The sequence below is a fragment of the Felis catus genome, chromosome A1 (assembly GCF_018350175.1).
Source record: "Felis catus isolate Fca126 chromosome A1, F.catus_Fca126_mat1.0, whole genome shotgun sequence".
In the NCBI taxonomy this organism is placed as follows: Eukaryota; Metazoa; Chordata; class Mammalia; order Carnivora; family Felidae; genus Felis; species Felis catus.
Genome location: NC_058368.1, coordinates 20,154,801 through 20,172,921, shown reverse-complemented (window position 1 = coordinate 20,172,921; position 18,121 = coordinate 20,154,801). Strand labels below are relative to the sequence as shown.

Genomic DNA, 18,121 nt, shown 5'->3' with positions numbered 1-18,121 from the left:
CTCTGTCAGTGCACCCACCAGAAGTTGGAAACTTAACGTTCCCGCTGCCTCCCCCGCCCTCAGACTCCACGGGACACACCACATCTTGATGTTTCTTTTTCTCTCCAGCACCTAGCCTGGTGCCTTAGTCCCAAATCGATGCTCAAAAGATAATATCTAGGGGTTTATTAATAGGAGAATGAGTGAATTTTGGTTACAGTGAACTAATTCCGGGTCTCTCTTTTCCACTAAAAGGCTGGGATTCTGAGATAAGAGAATTTTCCTGGTCAGTTTGTTTTCAATTTACAGATGCGAAGGAGCATGGTGTGCAACCCTGGAGTGCTCAGGACTTGCTAGGAGACAGGACACACTCTGTGACAGTGGTGCAGACGTGGCTGTGTCCTTGAGGATGCGTCTCTGGAGCCCCTGGGCTAAGGCCAGCTAAATGCAACCCGCACTCCAGTATTAAAATCTTTCTCTATTCAGCTGGGCATTTCCCTAAAGTCACAGTCCTGGGTCCAGGAGATCGTGACCCCTGCAAGTACCTGGTCACAACTTACCCAGGGAGTGCTTCAGTGTCCCCTTCCTCACCGCATATCGGGCAAGACCCAAAACTAGAGAGAGGGGCAACAGGGGCCTTGACCTTTGCCAGCTGGGTGACCTTGGTCAACACTCCATACTGGGTGAGAACTCCCAGGTAATGCTCTCATTGTGCCTTTTACTCTTCCTACCATGATAGTAATTATGTTGCTTTTGATGCTGTGTCCTGACTATGTCCCCTCTGTGCTGTAAATCTCTCTGGAGACAAGGACTGTGTTTCCCTACTGACTCCCAGCGCAAGGCACAGTGCTTAGCATATGGGAGGTGCTCAGTAAATATTTGTTTAACGGAAGAAATACAAAAGGAAGGAAAAAAAGAAAAGAGCATGGGGGGAGGGCAGGGAGAGGAGAGACAGGGACGGAGAGAAAGCAGGTTAGGCAGGAGGAAGGGAGAAAGAGAGGGAATTTCTCTAACCTCAGTTTCCACGTCTGTAACAATGGGCCCATAATTCCTATCTCCTGAGGTTGATGTGATAATTAAATAAGTCTTTGCTCCTTTATGTGTCTTCCCGTTGCTTTTGAACACAGCACTATTCTCGAACTTAACATGAGCGTTTATTTGCACGTCTGCCTCCCCTTAAACCACATTTTTCTCTAGGGCATGCGCCTGTTTTTTCACTGTGTGATCCTCGCACCAGGCCTGCTGGCATCTGGCACACGGGGGGCATTTCCAACCTGCCCACGCACATCCCAACCCTCTCGGGCACGCAGAGACCTTGCACGCTTACCAGAAAGGGACCCTGGCAGAGGAGGCAGCCCAGATGTCCACTCCCCTCACCACCCAGTTCCGCAGCCACTTCTGGGCAGCCCCAGCTGCCTCCCTGGACCAGACTGAATGAAGCTCTGCTCGAGCCTACAGCGGGGAGCACCCCGGGAGAGACAGAACGGGAGAGACCAGTGAGGAATCAGAACACTGTTGCTCTTGTGGTAGGAAAAAAAAATCCCAGGACTCACGGGCCCACCTGCTAGTTTGCATAAATTTGCATCCCAGACCGAGCTGCTCCTTCCCCTCCAGTGCATTGCCTGGTGCAAGCTCTCCTATTCGGTGGGCTTAGCTGGCCTTACTCTCCTCCAGGCATTTCAGAAGATAGGGTCCTGGCCACCACCTCTGGAACTCAGCTCACTCAGTCCAGACTCCCAGAGCTGTGGACACAGCTGTCCGTATAGGGTGGAGGGGTTACCTGCACTGGGTAGACTCACTTCCCTGGTGATGGCAGGTGTTGCCCTTGTCCAAACTAGTTTACTTTCCCAGCCTTTACAATAATTAACAGCAGGGTCGATTGGCCCCCCAAACCACACAGGCATGGGGAAAGATCTGGAGGGTTCAGAAATTGAGATCTGTTGTCATTTCCTGCTATGATGTTAATTTTGTGTATCAACTTGACTGGGCCATGGGGTACCCAGATATTTGGTCAGACTTTCTCAGTGTGTCTGTGAAGGTGTTTTGGGGTGAGATTAGCACTTGAATGGACAGACTAAGGCCATTTGCCCTCCCCAGTGGGGGGTGGGCCTCATCCAATCAGTTGAAGGCCTGAATAGAAGAAAAAAGCTGAGTGAGAGGGACCTCCTCCTGCCTCACTGCTTGAGGTGGTCTTTCCCGGCCTTGGACTAACACTGAACCATCAGCAGTTTTGGGGTCTCGAGCCTGCCAGCCTTCAGGCTGGAACTTACACTATCAGCTCTCCTTGTACCCAGGCCTTCAGACTCAGACTGCAACCACACATTGGCTCTCCCGGCTCTCTGGCTTGCCAACCGCAGATCTGACAACTTGCCAGCCTCCACAATTGTGTGAGCCAATTTCCTATAATGATTTTATATATATACACACTCACACATCCTATCAGTTCTGTTACTCTGGGAACACTGGCTAATGCACCTGCCTAGGACAACATAGTGTAGATTGTGGGCAACAGGCTCAAGCCCTCCATCCCACCTTCCTGCAAAACGGCCTCCACTTCTGGGACTCCCTGCACCTTCCTGAGTCCCAGTGTGCACATCCCCATGCTTCTCCCCTCCCCTCCCACACCTGCTTTCTGGAGAGGGCCTGGTGCTGTCCACTTTTCCTGCCTCTTCTCATTCCATCCTCTGCCACGCTGGCCACCCTGCCAGGAATTCCCTTTTCTGTTCCCCTGAGTCCTGCAGGAGTGATCTTTTGCAGGCCGCCCTTCACTCCCCGGGCAGAGTATGTTTCTCCTGTGGGGACCTTCGGCCTTTCTGGTCTCCCAGCTCCCTGCAAGGGCCATGCGGTATCACAGTATTTAAATCTGACTCTTCACCTGTCTCTCTGCCCCCAGGCCTACCTGCTTGAGGCCAGGGATTGTGCCTTATTTGACTCCGGATCCCAAGACCCATCCCGGTGTCTCGCACAGAGTAGGACCTCAGAATTCACTTGTTGAATCCATGACTGAACTCCTCATTGACTCATTCATTCAGTCAATCAATGACTCCTCATTGAGTCAATCCATGAACTCCTCATTCAGTCAATCAATGACTGAACTACTGAAGTGAAAACCACAGATAAGACAGTCTACCTGGAACATTTCAATCTTGACTAAAGACATGGCAGTTCAGCAAAAGAAATGAAGTCACCTAACTCCTGGGGTTCGCATAATGAAGTCTTAGAAAATAATGGCAAAAAAAAAAAAGAAGAAACTGAAAAGATTCTCTAAGCATGAGGTACATGGGTGTTGTGGCTGGAACTGTGTACCCCAAAAAGATATGTTGAAGTCCTAACCCCAGTACCTGTGAATGTGACCTTGTTTGGAAATAGGGTCTTGGCAGATGTATTCAAATTAAAATGAGCTTATACTCAACTAGGGTGGGCCCTAAATCCAATATGACTGGCGTCTTTACAAGAAGACCATGTGACAACAGAGGCAGAAAGCTCAGAGATGTGTCTATAAGCAAAGGAATGCCAGAGATTACCACCAACCACCAGAATCAAGGAGAGACATTTGGAGCAGATTCTCCCTCAGAGCCTTTAGAAGGATTCAAACCTGCTAACTGCTTGATTTCCAACTTCCAGCCTCCAGAACTGTGAGACAATCAATTTCTGTTATTCTAAGCCCCTGAATGTGTGGTGTTTTGTTAACACCAGCCCTAGGAAACGAATACAGTGTGGGTGGTGGTTTTTTGAGTGTGTACATGGAGGGAGGGTAGGTTGATGATTTTTCCACATCTCAAAACAATAGCTATTATTAGTTTTAGTATTAGTATTACAAACGAAGCCTTATAACCACCTTCTGTGTGTTAAGCACTAGCTGTACATGACCTCGTATAATCCTTCATTTATTCTTCCTACCCATCTCGGAGGTGGGCAATATTATCTCCATTTTACAGACTGAGGAAACTAAGGCTTTAGCAAGGTGAGTAATTTGCTCAAGATTGGAGTTGGGCATTTTTTTGAGTCCACCATCCATAACCCACACCCCCTCTCCCAATTTTCCAAAACATCCACGCCGTTGTTGACTGCCGTCCCCAGCAGCCAGCCCTGGAAGGCATCCTGTGGGACTGTCTGTGTTTTGGCCGGAATGACATGGAAGAAAGCCACAGAGGTCTCTGGCCACCAGTGGCCACATCACTAGGGACCTGAGCCTGTGGTGGAGTTCATTTAGTGCTGAAAGAAGCTGACTTCTAGAATTCACCCCCTTTGGACAAAAGTACCTGACACCACACAACTCAACAAATGGCAGTGCCTGACAAATGAGCAAATCTACATTATTTATCATTTGTGTGTTCAGGTGCCTCTAACTGGCTGCCCGGGAAACAGCAATCTACCAACCGTGTCAGAGACATCTCTTTCCTTTTGCCTGCCGATAAGCCCCTCCAGACCGAGACCCCTCTTGAAGAGAAGAAATCCCAGCAGACTGGTGGCAAAAGCAGATGTCAACGGGCCGCACTCTTCTTGGGAGTTAGAAGGGCTTCACGGGCCAGGAAGCTAGTCCATTTAGGTTTACTTCTGGGCACGGATGGCTCCTAGAAGTGCCCTGGGGCCAATAACCTCTCTCTGTCTCCAACTCTGAGCTACAAAATGGGAACCATAGCTCACATCTGCCTTCTAGGCATCGTAAAGATTAATGAGATACAGACAAGGCTCTTACTCCATGCCTGGAACATGGTAAGAGCTAAAAATGGGGACCGCTTTTCTGCCCTGACCCTTTTCCTGTTTTGATGGCCTGAGCCTGGCTGACCTCCGAGGAGATGGCGTGACGGCCACTAGCCACCCCACCTCAACCGCCGCTAGAGTCAGCGGCCAGCGTGCAGACCTGGGCGCAGGCCTCGCACATACACACACCTTTCCCGAGCCCTTCTTCCTGACCTGACCAGCCTTGGCATTCCGGAGGAAGGGAGGAACATTGAAGTAACCAACTAACAATATCACTGGGTCAGTGGAATCACAGGTATTTTTTATTTTCTTTACGTTGTCCTATTTTATTAAAACATTTCTGCCATGACCAAGAGGGGCATTTCCCTGACAAGGTGCTTATAATGATTAAATGAGATAATGCTTGTAAAAGGCTCAGCACAGCAACTGTCGATAAAAGTTGGCTCTCCTAAAAAAAAATCTAACTAAAAGCAATAATATACCTGTATAGGATTTCATGATTTGCAGACTACTTTCATTTACTTTATTTCGTTTAGACACTCACAACTCACTTGAGGTGGGTTTATTACTCCTGCCTTACAGATTAGGAAACTGAGGCTCAACGACATTAGAAAGACTAGAGCCCAGTGACTTAGTGAGCAGCAGCGTGGCAGAACCAGCATTAAGCTGTGGGACCTATGACAGTTATTCTGCTCATGGCCTCAGTATGAGGGGCCACAGGGCAAAACTCTGCTCACAGTGTCGTGGCTCCTGTCCCTTTGGTGGCACTGTGGCTCACAGATAGCTTCCTGTGTCTTTCGGAGAAAGAAGTCCAGCATTGTCTGGCCCCTTATTTCTGACTCTGGGCTCCCTGTTCATACCTGAGTCTATAAACCAGACATCAGCACCTCCCACCCCCGACCCCAACAAGCCAACAAGCCCCTCCCCCTCTACAGAATCAGGACAAGCCACAGGCCTGACAGATACAGGAGGGACACTGGTTTGCCCCACATGATGGGCAGAATGCAGAGCCCTTCGGCTGGTGTGGGACGAGAGCTTCCCTTCCTGGCTGTGTGGGCCAGCCCCCTGAGCCTGGGATAAGGAGCCAGGAGATCCTACGTTACCACGGATCCACCTAAAAAAACCAAAGGCAAAGTTTTTGAAGGATTTTTTTTTTCTTATTTGTGTAATGGCTAACACACCTGTTCTTCTTATCACATAAGAAACAGGTTTTTGAGTAAAAGGTAAGGTTTATGTAGTATTTTGAATTCCCTGGCAGTGGGGGGTGTGGGTGGACAAGATGTCTGTTAAAAGAATCATTCTCCCAGGGTGACTGGGTGACTCAGTCGGCTGAGCATCAGACTTCGGCTCAGGTCATGATCTCACGGTTCCTGAGTTCGAGCTCTGCGTCAGGCTCTATAATGACAGCTCAGAGCCTGGAGCCTGCCTTGGATTCTGTGCGTGTCTCTTTCTCTTTGCCCCTCTCTCGCTCAAGCTCTGTCTCTCTCTCTCTCTCTCTCAAAAATAAATAAAACATTAAAAAATTCTTTCAAAAAAGAATCATTCTCCCATTCATTCATTCATTCCACAAATATGTATGGAGCACCTTCCATGTGCCAGATGCTGTTGTTGGAATCGGGAATATAGTTGTCCATGAAAAAGAACTTCCCACATTCCCACAGAGTACAGTGTCCAGAAAACCCAAACCCAAACTATTAGTACCCAATACGATCAGATCACCATTACTCTCCTAAGTATTCTTGGTACCATTTTGTTCAATGACATGTTCTCGAACCAAAGTAGCACGACGCTGTTTCCAGAATGAAAACCCGGCTGGAAAATGCAACTGCAGCGAAATATGTATTGAGGCGAACAATGGGTGGTGAGGGTAACCCACTGTCCAGTCCAGGATACGTAAAATGAATTTTCATGAAGGATGTCTCATCCTCTATTTTAACAGATATAAACAAAAACCTGTTCGCTGCGCTTACAACTGATAAACAAGCTTTTCCACCAAAAACATTCCTTTGCTTGTAAACATGTTTTTCTCCAAAGGAGTTAGAGTTATAAACATCATTCCTCCATTACCAATAAGCCTACAGCTACTGCCTTCCAAGGAGATAAACATCTGCTGTACCCCCAAGTCATAAACATGTTTGGGGTAGTACAGAAAAATTATGGAATATATTGGTAAGTTGAGTCAATTTGCAAAGCATGTACACAGCCAATGATGGCATGGCTTATGCAGTTTGGGGTACGACCAATATGGCCGATGTAACTGTGAACCAATAGACCATGAAGCGAGCTCAGTGTGCCCAGGCTCCCCATTTGGCATATAGTCCCCGATGCCAAACCATGCGAGTGCTGACAACTCCCTAAATCTCCTTGGCATGATCTGAGACGGTGGACTACAGGGGACCATAAGGGACTCCTGCCTCAGGGGAAGACGAAGACCAAAATCTCTGCCAGCTGAGACCACTGGATGTGCTGGCTGAGACTGAGTGACGGCCAAAGCAGGAAGTAAGATGGGCCAGCCCAGGATATGCCTTCCACCCCCACCTCTCTGGCTGGCTGCAGGGGCCCCTGAGCCTATGGAAGGAAAGAAATGCCTGAGCCCTGTTTAGGCTAATTGATGTTCGTACGTGAGGCCTCCGAGTCCTTGACGGTCTGAACCTAGGTTCTTGTTTTCACTTGAGGTGTATCACCAGTCCCATTATTATATACATTGTCAAACCCAACAAAGAGGTTCTAGGGAGACTGCCACGTACGGAATTCCCCACTTCTCCATGAACAACCCACTTTGAGCGCGATTGGACTGAGGATATTCTCAGAGACAATGCACCGGGCCTTTAAGGGGCTACATTTTCCCCAAGACGTGTAACCTCGTGATAGACCTGACTTGCCCCCTGAAGCCCCCACCCCTCACACCCCCAGCTAAGGGGCCAGCAGGACTGACAGGTCCTCATCCTCCAAGAGACCGGCCCCCCGGCCTCCCGCAGAGGCTTCCCCAGGGTCTGCCTTGTGTCTGCCACCAAGCACCCCCAGCCCCCAGCCCCCAGCCCCCAGCCCCCAGCCCCCAGCCCGACACGATGACCATGAAGGCACTGCTGCCTGTCGCTTGCTGGGCTCAGAGCATTGGCTGAATCTGTGCTTTTCTGTCATCGCTCTTCCTAAAACATTGTGTCTCTGGCTTGTGCGTCCAGAGCCGTTCCAGAATGGTACCAGCATTTGAAGTCTCTCTGCTCTGCCCCCTCCCTGGCACTCGCAGGGTCTCGCATCCTCCGCCCCTCTGCCAACCCAACCACATCGCTGTTACCGCCAAGGCGCCCTTGTGCTGGAACCAGAAATGATAATGCTGTAAACTCTCACTCCCACACCCCCCACCTCCTCTCACCTCCTGCTCTCCCGAAGGGGCGAATTTCCCAGACGTGCGTGCTGGGAATTCCGTCTCCACGTTTAAGACACCCCCTCACGTTGCCTCTTCAGGGCCTCCGCCCCATCTCAGCGGCAAAGCTGCGAGAAGGAGGCCAGCCTCCTTGGTACGCACAGTGGGGGCCGCTCTGAGCCAGGCCCCCCCAGTGTAGGACACAAACCCCACACACCACCGTGCCAAGGGCGGCTTTTGATGGTAGAGCTCTCACAGAAGGCTTCAAAGCTGAAGCACTGAGTGGTTGAGCGCTTGCTCTCTTCACCCCTCACCCTACCTCTTCTCCCTTCTCCCTCCACTGCCCCCCCCCCCAGAAGGGTGATAATTCGCTTTACTGGGCCATTTGAACACAAAATAATCATTGTGTTGATGTATCCGTGTGGCATCCTGCTCCCTGCCTCTTCCCTGGAGTCCTCAGGGTCTGCTCGGGGACCCCACAGCCCTGTGCCCCAGCCCCAACCCCTCCTTCAGGCAGAATTTGTCTAAAGCCACAGCTTCAAGACTTGCCACGTTCCCCGCCTCCCTCCCCCACCCCCGCCTGGCCATTCTCACCCCAACTCACACACCCCTGCACAGCTTCTCAAGTGGCTCGTGATTTTTGCTCAGATCGTGGCCCCGGTGTGAGCAGCAGCAGACATTTCTGATGTGGTCGGCTCAGGCCACACGGATGACGCGCAGGTAAAGAAGAGATCACAGCGGCACAGCCTCCACAGGAATCCCGGCCACGGCAGTGGCCTGCCACGGCCCGGTGTCGTTGTCTGGGAGCTCCCTCTCCAGACCTCAGGGTTCAGGGCCACCTAAGTGTGTCTGCAATCTGTCAGCGTCTCCTTGGCGTAATCGTACCGAAGCAGCTTGGCCACACGCCTGTCCGGCCATGTCATCCAGTGGCCAGCAGAGTCCCGAGCTTGGTGGGTAGGTTGACAGGAGGTCACTGGGGTTTTCAGAGCCAAGCCAAGTCTCCTTTTGTGACCCTTCAGGGGTGACAAGTACATTTCTTCCCGTAGTCTACCACGGACTGAATGTTTATCCCCCTCACATTCATATACTGAAGCCTAGATTCCCACTCTGATGGTATTTGGAGGCCTTTGGGAGGTAATGAGGTCACAAGGGTGGAGCCTCACCCAACACCGGATCCACTGGTGCCCTAATCTTGAACTTCCTAGGCTCCAGAACTGTGGGAAATAAATGTCTGTAGTTTAAGCCACTCAGGCTATGGTATTCTGATATAGAAGCCCATGCTAAGACATGGACCAGCTATGATAAATTAGAAGTAGGTCCATCAAGTCTTATTCTCTTTTTTAAATTTATTTATTTAGAGAGAGAGAGAGAGAGAGAGAAAGAGCAAGTAGGGGAAGAGCAGAAAGAGAGGGAGAAAGAGAATCCCAAGCAGGCTCTGCACTGTCAGAGTGGAGCCTGACGTGGGGCTCGATCTCACAACCATGAGATAATGGCCTGGACCAAAACCAAGAATCAGATGCTTAGCCAACTGAGCCACCCAGGTGCCCTCATCAAGTCCTATTCTGAGAAGCATTGTAGGTCAAGGGCAAGTGCATGGAAGGCTATTGTAATAAGTCAGTGATGCCCATGGCTCCATGGGGGAAACAGGTGAGGCATATGCCCTGGACTTACAGCTTCTGGGTTGATTTTTCCTACTGACTCCACGTACCAATTCCTGAATAGTCATGTTGGCTCAGTGGGGAACAGCCTCACCTGTCTAGTTATCATAGCCTGAGTGCGAGAGAGGAAAACATGGACTGATCCCAACTCTATTTTTTTTCCTATTTTCTAATTCCATCTATACAAGAAATTGCCGAGATTCTAATTATACAGAAATGTATGAGAAAGTAACACTGAAAGCAAGGTATAAAGAACCAGAACATCCAAACACAGTTTGATGCATTTTTTTATATTTTTGACCTGAGCTACTCTCTGCTTAATTTGCTCTGTTTTTAGGATTTTTCTCCAAACTAAGTAATAATTGCGTTTAGCTTATCCCAAAGCCTTATTTGTAACTGGTTTTTGAAACAGAATTGCTATTCACACTGGTTCTGGTACCAAACTGAACTACAGAGCTGTTGGGCTGGGCATTAGAGCTCCTCAATATGAACAAACCCACAACAGGCCCTGAGAATATGGCCCCAGCATTGGTAATGTTCCCAAACCCCTCCCATCCCTTTGTCTTATCACTTAGTCTCTTACTTCTAGTACACAGCACATGGCTTCTCAGACCATATCTACACTTTAAACTTCTTATAACCACAAACGTCACCCTTTCCAATCAGAACCAAAGCATGGCAATAAAACCAAACCTCACTGTGAATTCCCCTATCATGTGCCCAATACTGCCTCTAATTCAGGGACATCCATCCTCTATTACAACCTTAGAGACCATGTCAACCATGCATTGATCACATCATCTACTTCTTTTTGACCCTTGAACACATTTACCATTTTCCATTCTACAGATTTCTCATAGAGACAAAGAATTAAGAGTTGAAAGGACAAGCCACAAACTGGGAGAAAATATTTGAAAAAACGTATCTGATTTAAGGACTTGTGCCCAAGATATACAAAGAATCCTTAACACTTAACAATAAGGAAACAAACAGACACACCGACGATGCCAAATACTGGCAAAGATGTGAAGCAGCCAGAACTCTCATTCACTGCTGGTGAGAATCCGTAATGGTGCAGCCACTTTGGAAGACAGTTTGGTGGTTTCTTACGAAACGAAACATACTCTTACCACACAGTCCAGCATTCATGCTCCCAAGCATTTACTTAGTTGAGCTGAAACTTATGTGCACACAAACACCCACATACAAATGTTTGTAGCAACTTTCACACAACTGCCAAAAATTGGGAGCAATCAAGACATAAGGGACTGGATACATAAACTGTGGTACATCCATACAGTGGGATATTATTCATCAATGAAAAGAAAAGAGTTACGAAGCCTCAAAAAGACATAGAGAAATCTTGTTTTTTAATATAACGTGTTGTCAGGTTAGCTAACACACAGTGTATACAGTGTGCTCTTGGTTTGGGGGGTAGATTCCCATGATTCATCGCTTACATGCAACACCAAGTGCTCATCCCAAGTGCCCTCCTCAATGCCCATCACCCATTTTCTCCTCTCTCTAACTCCCCATTCACCCTCAATTTGTTCTCTGTATTTAAGAGTCTCTTATGGTTTGCCTCCCTCCCTCCCTGTTTGTAATTTTTTCCCTTCCCCCTTCCCCTCCCCCACAGTCTTCTGTTAAGTTTCTCAAGTTCCACATATGAGTAAAAACATATGATATCTGTTTTTCTCTGACTGAGTTATTTCACTCAGCATAATACCGTCCAGTTCCATCCACGTTGCTACAAATGGCAGGATTTCATTCTTTCTCATTGCCAAGTAGTATTCCATCGTATATATAAACCACAGTTTCTTTATCCATTCATCAGTTGATGGACATTTGGGCTCTTTCCATGATCTGGCTATTGTTGAAAGCACTGCTATAAACATTGGGGTACAAGTGCCCCTATGAATCAGCACTCTTGTATCCCTTGGGTAAATTCCTAGTAGTGCTATTGCTGGGTCGCAAGGTAGTTCTATTTTTAATTTTTTGAGGAACCTCCACACTGTTTTCCAGAGTGGCCGCACCATTTTGCATTCCCACCAACAGTGCAAGAGGGTTCCCATTTCCCCACATCCTGGCCAACATCTATTGTTTCCTGAGTTGTTAATTTTGGGCACAGTGGCCCCGTGTGCTGGGTGCCCTCGTGTTGCTCCCTGGTATCTCAATGTAGTTTTGATTTGTATTTCCCTGATGAGTGATGTTGAGCATCTTTTCATATGCTGTTGGCCATCTGGATGTCTTCTTTGGAAAAGTGTCTATTCATGTCTTCTGCCCATTTCTTCACTGGATAATTTGTTTTTCAGTTGTTGAGTTTGGTATTCTTTATAGATACTAACCTTAAGTAAGTATCTTTTGGATACTAACCCTTAATCCGATAAGGACATGGAGGAATCTTAAATGCATATTGCTAAGTGAAAAAATTCAGTCTGAAAGGGCATGTACTATATGATTCCACCTCCATGACATTCTGGAAAAGGCAAAACAATAGAGACAGTAAAAAGATCAGTGGCTCTTAGGGGTTGGAGGTGGGAGATGGGAAGGAACAAGTAGGCAGAGCGCAGAGGACTCCCAGGGCAATGAAACTGTTCTGGGGGCGCCTGGCTGGCTCAGTCAGTAAAGCATGCAACTCTTGATCTCGGGGTTGTGAACTGGAGCCCCACACTAGGCGTAGAGTTTACTTGAAAGAAAGAAAGAAAGAAAGAAAGAAAGAAAGAAAGAAAGAAAGAAAGAGAAGCTATTCTGCATGTTACTACATTGATGGACACACAACATAATACATTTGACAAAAGTCATAGAACTACACAACACCAAGGGGAACCTTGAAGTAAATCATGGACTTTAGTTAATAACAGTGTATCAATTGTAACAAATGTATCACACCTATGCAGCAAATTAGTAAGTAGAGAACTGGGGCAGGGGGCAGAAGACAGGAGGGTGGTGTGGAGTGAGAGAGATTGTTTGATGAAGGGCTTGATGGGAACCCTGTACTTTCCACTCAATTTTTCTGGAAACCTAAACCTTCTTTTAAAAATAGTCTTTTGGGATGCCTGAGTGGTTCCTTCAGTTAAGGGTTGGACTCTTGATTTCAGTTCAGGTCATGATCTCTTGATCATGGGATGGAGCCCCATACCCAGCCTCTGTGCTAACAGCACAGAGCCTGCTTGGGATTCTCTCTCCCTCTCTCTCTCTGCCCTTTCCCCACATCTGCACAAGTGAACACACACGTTCGCTCTCTCTCATGAGCACATTCTGAAAGGAAACAAAATAACAAAAGGGAAACCTTGCATGCACCAGTGTGATGATAGGGCATGAGATAAAGAGAAGGATCAGCTCCACCCTCCACCTCTGAGGTCACAACACTGAATGACTTACTTCTTACAGGTTAGATAGAAATGAGCTCAGAATTTACATCCATTGTTCCTTGTTAAAGTTTCCAACCTTTATCCTACAAACCATCCAAAAAGATTCTTTGTCATCGATTCACATCCTAGTCAATTACATGGTGATTCTCAAAGCCCCTTTCTGTGCCAGCATGAATGTGACCTCAGTGGTCCTTTCTTTAGATGAGACTAGAGTTGGGTGCATTATCCAAAGAACCTGATTTTTTTTTTTTTTTTGCGTATCAGGGACCATGCGGGGGGCTTTACAGAAGCTGTCTCATTTAATGTGCAGAGTGAGAGGTGGGTATTATGATGCCATTTTGCAGAATCAATAACTAAAGCTCAGAGGAATTCAGTTATGTGCTGAAGGTATATAGTTAGTACGGAAGCAATTCCTTTTTTTTTTTTTTTAAGTAGGCTCCACACCCAGTGCAGTGCTTGAACTTACAACTTCGAGGTCAAGAGTCACAGGCTATACCTACTGAGCCAGCCAGGCACCCCAGGAAGCACTGACTTGCAGCCAGGCCTTTGTGCTGTCCACACCACACCATACTGAAAGGCGTTAGAAGCTGAGAAGGTGCAGTGGTTCATTTTGAGTCCGTGCACTGGGTACCTGTGAAGAACTGGAAGGCTGGGTGTCAGGCATCACCTGTGACAGAGGGAAACCCACTCTGTCTCTTTCCTGGAGGGACAGGCGGGGCCACCTGCCCTGTTTCCCTGGAAGGACTTGCTGGTTTTGTCCCCATCTGTGGCCCCGTGTGCTGGGTTCCCTCGTGTCGCTCCCTGGCTTACTCTAGCAGTGCCCGGGACTCCTCTGTTGTGCCCCCACAACAATTTGGTCACAGTGCCGTCTTTCCACGGCAAACTTCTCAAGGGCAGAGAAAAAATGGGGACTGTCCCTGTACAACCCCAGACAAGCAGCCCACACCACAAAGAGGAGATGTCCTTCTACTAATTACGTACTAACAGAACTCAAATGCGCCGTTTCTCTCCATCACGTAGTCAGTAGACCTCTGGGTTCGAAGGCGATTTGTTTATACCGGTAAGAAGTCAGGCTGGGAAAAATTAAAAATGATAATTAAAGGCACTGCACGTCACAGCAGTCTCTCTACATGTGATTCACCATAGCATTCCTGGTGAATGTGGGAGGACTGCGCACACGTGATGAGCCAACAGTCTGGGCTGGGCACTAAATGTCCTCGAACCCCACAGCCAAGGGGGATTTCAAGCATCCCGGGGTTCCTGACAGACACCAAGACGGTGGCAAAGAGCGTGAGCCTTGGAGTCAAGTGTTCCTGCTTCAAACCCAGCTTGGCGTCTAACTGTGGGATCTTGGGCAACCACCTTAAGCTCTTTCAGCCTTACTGTTGTTATCTGCCAAATGGGGCTAACAATACATTCCTCGTAGGATCGCTGTGAGGACTCAGTGTAACTGTAAATGCAAAGTATATAACAGAGTATCTGGAATGCGATCTCAACAGTGTCCACTATTTTTGTTGTTATAATAGTGTATAGATATCTCCAAGGACGGAGGCCTCCTTGGCAGTAACACCAACGTCCCTACAAGGTAGAAACGAGCGTGATTACCACAGAAATGGGCAGGAAACACAGTGGCTTACCCAGGGTCGCGGCTGAGTACACAAAAGAAAAATCGGTTGCGGTTCATCTTTCGTTCGTGTTGAAATGTTTAACCCATACGGGAAATATTTCTTGTGTGCTGAATTACCCTAGCATTTTTCCTTGAGAGCGTTTTTATTTTTATTATTTTTGTTTTTTTAATGTTTAGTTTTGAGAGAGAGAGAGAGAGAGAGAGAAGAGGAGAGGCAGAGAGAGAGGCAGAAAACAGAATCGGAAGCAGGCTCCGGGCTCTGAGCTGTCAGCACAGAGCCTGATGCGGGGCTTGAACCCACAGACCGCAAGATCATGACCTGAGCTGAAGTTGAATGCTCAACCGACTAAGCCAACAGGCCCCTCTTGAAAGCGTTTTTAAAAAGCAATTTAGAATAATATATTCTTAGACTTAGGAGGGCAGTGTTGATAGAAGTCATGTAGCCCGACCTTTTTCCAATTTGGGAAATCTTTTTATAAGCATCCCCCTAACCCCACCACTGGCAAAGAGTGAATCAGCTTATGCTCAGATAACAGCCCTGGGGAACTCACAGCGTTGGGAGACAGCCCTTGTTAGGTTACCACCATTGTCCTTATGATCAGCTTTCTTCTGAACACTGTCAGCGTCAACATCAAAAGCCTGCACTCAGTGGGACAAGCCTCTGGGTCTCGTGAGAGCTGAGCCCAGGTTGCTGGTTCTGTTCTTCAACCACAGGACCTAGCACAGGGCCTTGGAACCTAGCAGGCAAGGGAGAGGTTATTTGTTGGATGGGTGGATGGATGGATGGACGGATGGAAGGAAGAAAGGAAGGAACGCCCTCTCTGGGTGCTATAGAATGAGATATATATACTTATTCCATTATCGTGCTATGGCTTAGAATCCAAAACATGCAACAATGCACTTTATCTAAATTAAGGATCTGGGGAGATGTGAAGTAAAACAATTACAGAACTGTAACTATTCTAACACCGAAAAACTATCCCAGGCCCCAGGGTCAGAAATAAACCCTGCTTTAAAGCAAATTGCCCACTGATAATGGCGGTATGAGTAGAGGTCAGACCAAAAAAAAAAAAAAATTTAACAAGCCTCATTCCATTTCAAACATTAACACTAACACATGCCTAAGAGATAATTACTAAGAATTGCATTCATTTCGAAATGTCACTTTCTTTTCTTTAACTTGTAGCAACCTATAGCCTATCCTCTATTTTGAACTTAATACAATGCCTAAGACCTTAATAGAAATGTATGGAATTCTGAATTGGTCACAAGGACAGACTTTTGACAGAATCTGCTTATACTTGCTGCAAACGTGCACTTGCTCATGGACAACATAGTCTCTTTCTCAAATTAAGTCGCCGGATTTATTAAGTATTGTATGTAAGAAGAGCAAGACTGTTAACAGTGCCCGTATTACGCATAAACGAGTGCATGCACTTTGATTAACAATAAATAAGACAAGTTTCAATTTTATTAGGCCATATCTTGCATCGTTTCTTTTCTCTTCTGCAGAATTTCATTTGCTACACGTGTCCAGTGCCCAATGACTGATTTATTGTTTTCTCCACAGGAGGAGGGGAGAAGCATTAGGTACCTGGCACCCAGCAAACCCTGGGACGGCAGAGTTATCAGTGGAATTCCTCAAAGTGACAAAGGGCTAGATGAGGGGTTCCTTGCTGGTACAACCAGGTCACAAGCCTAAGAAGGCTTGACGGGTGTGGCTGGCTCCCTCCCCAGGGCCTGCTCTGTTTCCGATCTGGGCTTTGCTGGCCGGGGCAGTGCTTCTCCTGGCTCTCTGCAGGACCTCAGGCTCCAGGAATTTGGACCGAGTGGTAGAGACATCGCCGGCAGAGACGGCAGTTGCCAGCTTCCTCCCTGCGCTGTCTTGTGATTCAAAGCAGACTCTGCTCCACTTTTTAAAAAGGGGAGCACGTTAATGCTGGAGACCCACAAGAACAGGATCAAGCAAGGAGACACAACAGTCTGATGCAAGAGTCCGTGAGTAAGCATGGTGAACCATGGCGGGCAGGGATGTGGTCATGGGGAGCCCAGGAGCACAAGGGGTTGACTGCAGAGTGTCCTTGTGGGAGGTTATAGGAGCTGCAAGAACACTGGCACTGGGTCATTTCACAAATGACCCTGGGCTGGGACCTGCCACCTCCCAACACATACACAGAAAGACACCCCCCACACACACATCCCACCCCTATGGTACTAAGCCATCCAAACACTATATGTGGGCTTGGCTGCAGGAAAAGTTAGTGAAGACAGGATGTTTTTCCACCTTGAACCTTTATATGAAGTAAACACCATTGAGCCCAATGGCCTTATTTGCAAACGTATAGGAAGTGACTCCGGACGAGGCTTCTCTTGCACCAATCCTGTCTGATACCAAAGTTAGACAACTTAGCAAAACCTGCTGCAGGCTGTACGTGTGGCATAGTCATTGAAAACACCTTGAACTTTCTCTTCTTTGCATTAATTTCCAGCTAATGCTCTGCTCCTTGGAGAGGTGCCTTTCCTTGGTAGGAGTGATATTGGTATAACTCCGCTCTCCATGAAAGTGCTCTTATTTTATGAGAATAGTTCACATCACAAGCATGTGATATTATAGGTATAATTACCTCGTGTATCAATATCTTCATGTGCATTTCTAGCCTTAGTGTTTTATATACCACTCATTGGAAGACCAGGGCTTGAGTCATGTGCTTTCCCCACGTGTTTTCTTTTCCTTTTCTTTTTTTTTTTTAATATAGTGAATCAACAACTCCATCACAAGTGCACTCCTTAATCCCCATCTCCAATTTAACCCATGCCCCCACCCATCTCCCCTCTGGTAACTCTCAGTTCTCTATAGTTAAGATGCTGTTTCTTGGTTTGCCTCTCTCTCTCTCTCTCTCTCTCTCTCTGTTTTCCTTTGTTTGTTTGTTTGTTTGTTTCATAAATTCCACAAAGGAGTGAAATCATATGGTATTTGTCTTTCTCTGGCTTATTTCACATAGCATAATACTTTCTAGCTCCATCCACGTCATTGCAAATGGCAAGATGGCATTCTTTTTGATGGCTGAATCACATTCCATTGTGTGGTATTTATGTGTACGTGTGTGTGTGTTTGTATCTGCCACATCTTCTTTATCCATTCATCAATTGATGGACACTTGCCCAGGTGTTTTCTTCAATGGTTCCCTGAGTGCCCTAAACCTCATCCTCTCTGTATTTGAAAGACAGTGACAGCCACCTTGGAAAACTGTTGTCATGATTAACTGAGAAAACACAAAGTCCTTTGTAACATACTGTATATTTTTTTATTTTTGTTGATGATCATTATACATAATAGATATGGCACAGCTACAAGCTGGCTAAATGCCACGAAATATGAGTCAAGTGTACTTCTTACATGTCTTCTCCAACTCAATGG

At 47.2% G+C, this 18,121-nt stretch overlaps 1 protein-coding gene across 2 annotated transcripts in view; it reads left to right on the top strand.

Moving 5' to 3' along the window:
* The first annotated feature begins 16,398 nt into the window (after nt 1-16,398).
* Nucleotides 16,399-18,121, top strand: part of SERPINE3 (serpin family E member 3) — a 33,553-nt gene continuing 31,830 nt past the window's right edge. Inside the window, exon 1 of one of the 2 annotated variants that reach the window (XM_019826081.3) lies at nt 16,399-16,701. Coding sequence is in view for 1 of the 2 variants with exons in the window: in XM_019826076.3 (XP_019681635.2) it covers nt 16,690-16,705 (16 nt within the window). In the remaining variant the exon portion in view is untranslated. Of the gene's footprint in view, nt 16,706-18,121 lie in introns of both variants that reach the window. The other variant, XM_019826076.3, reaches the window with a different exon arrangement.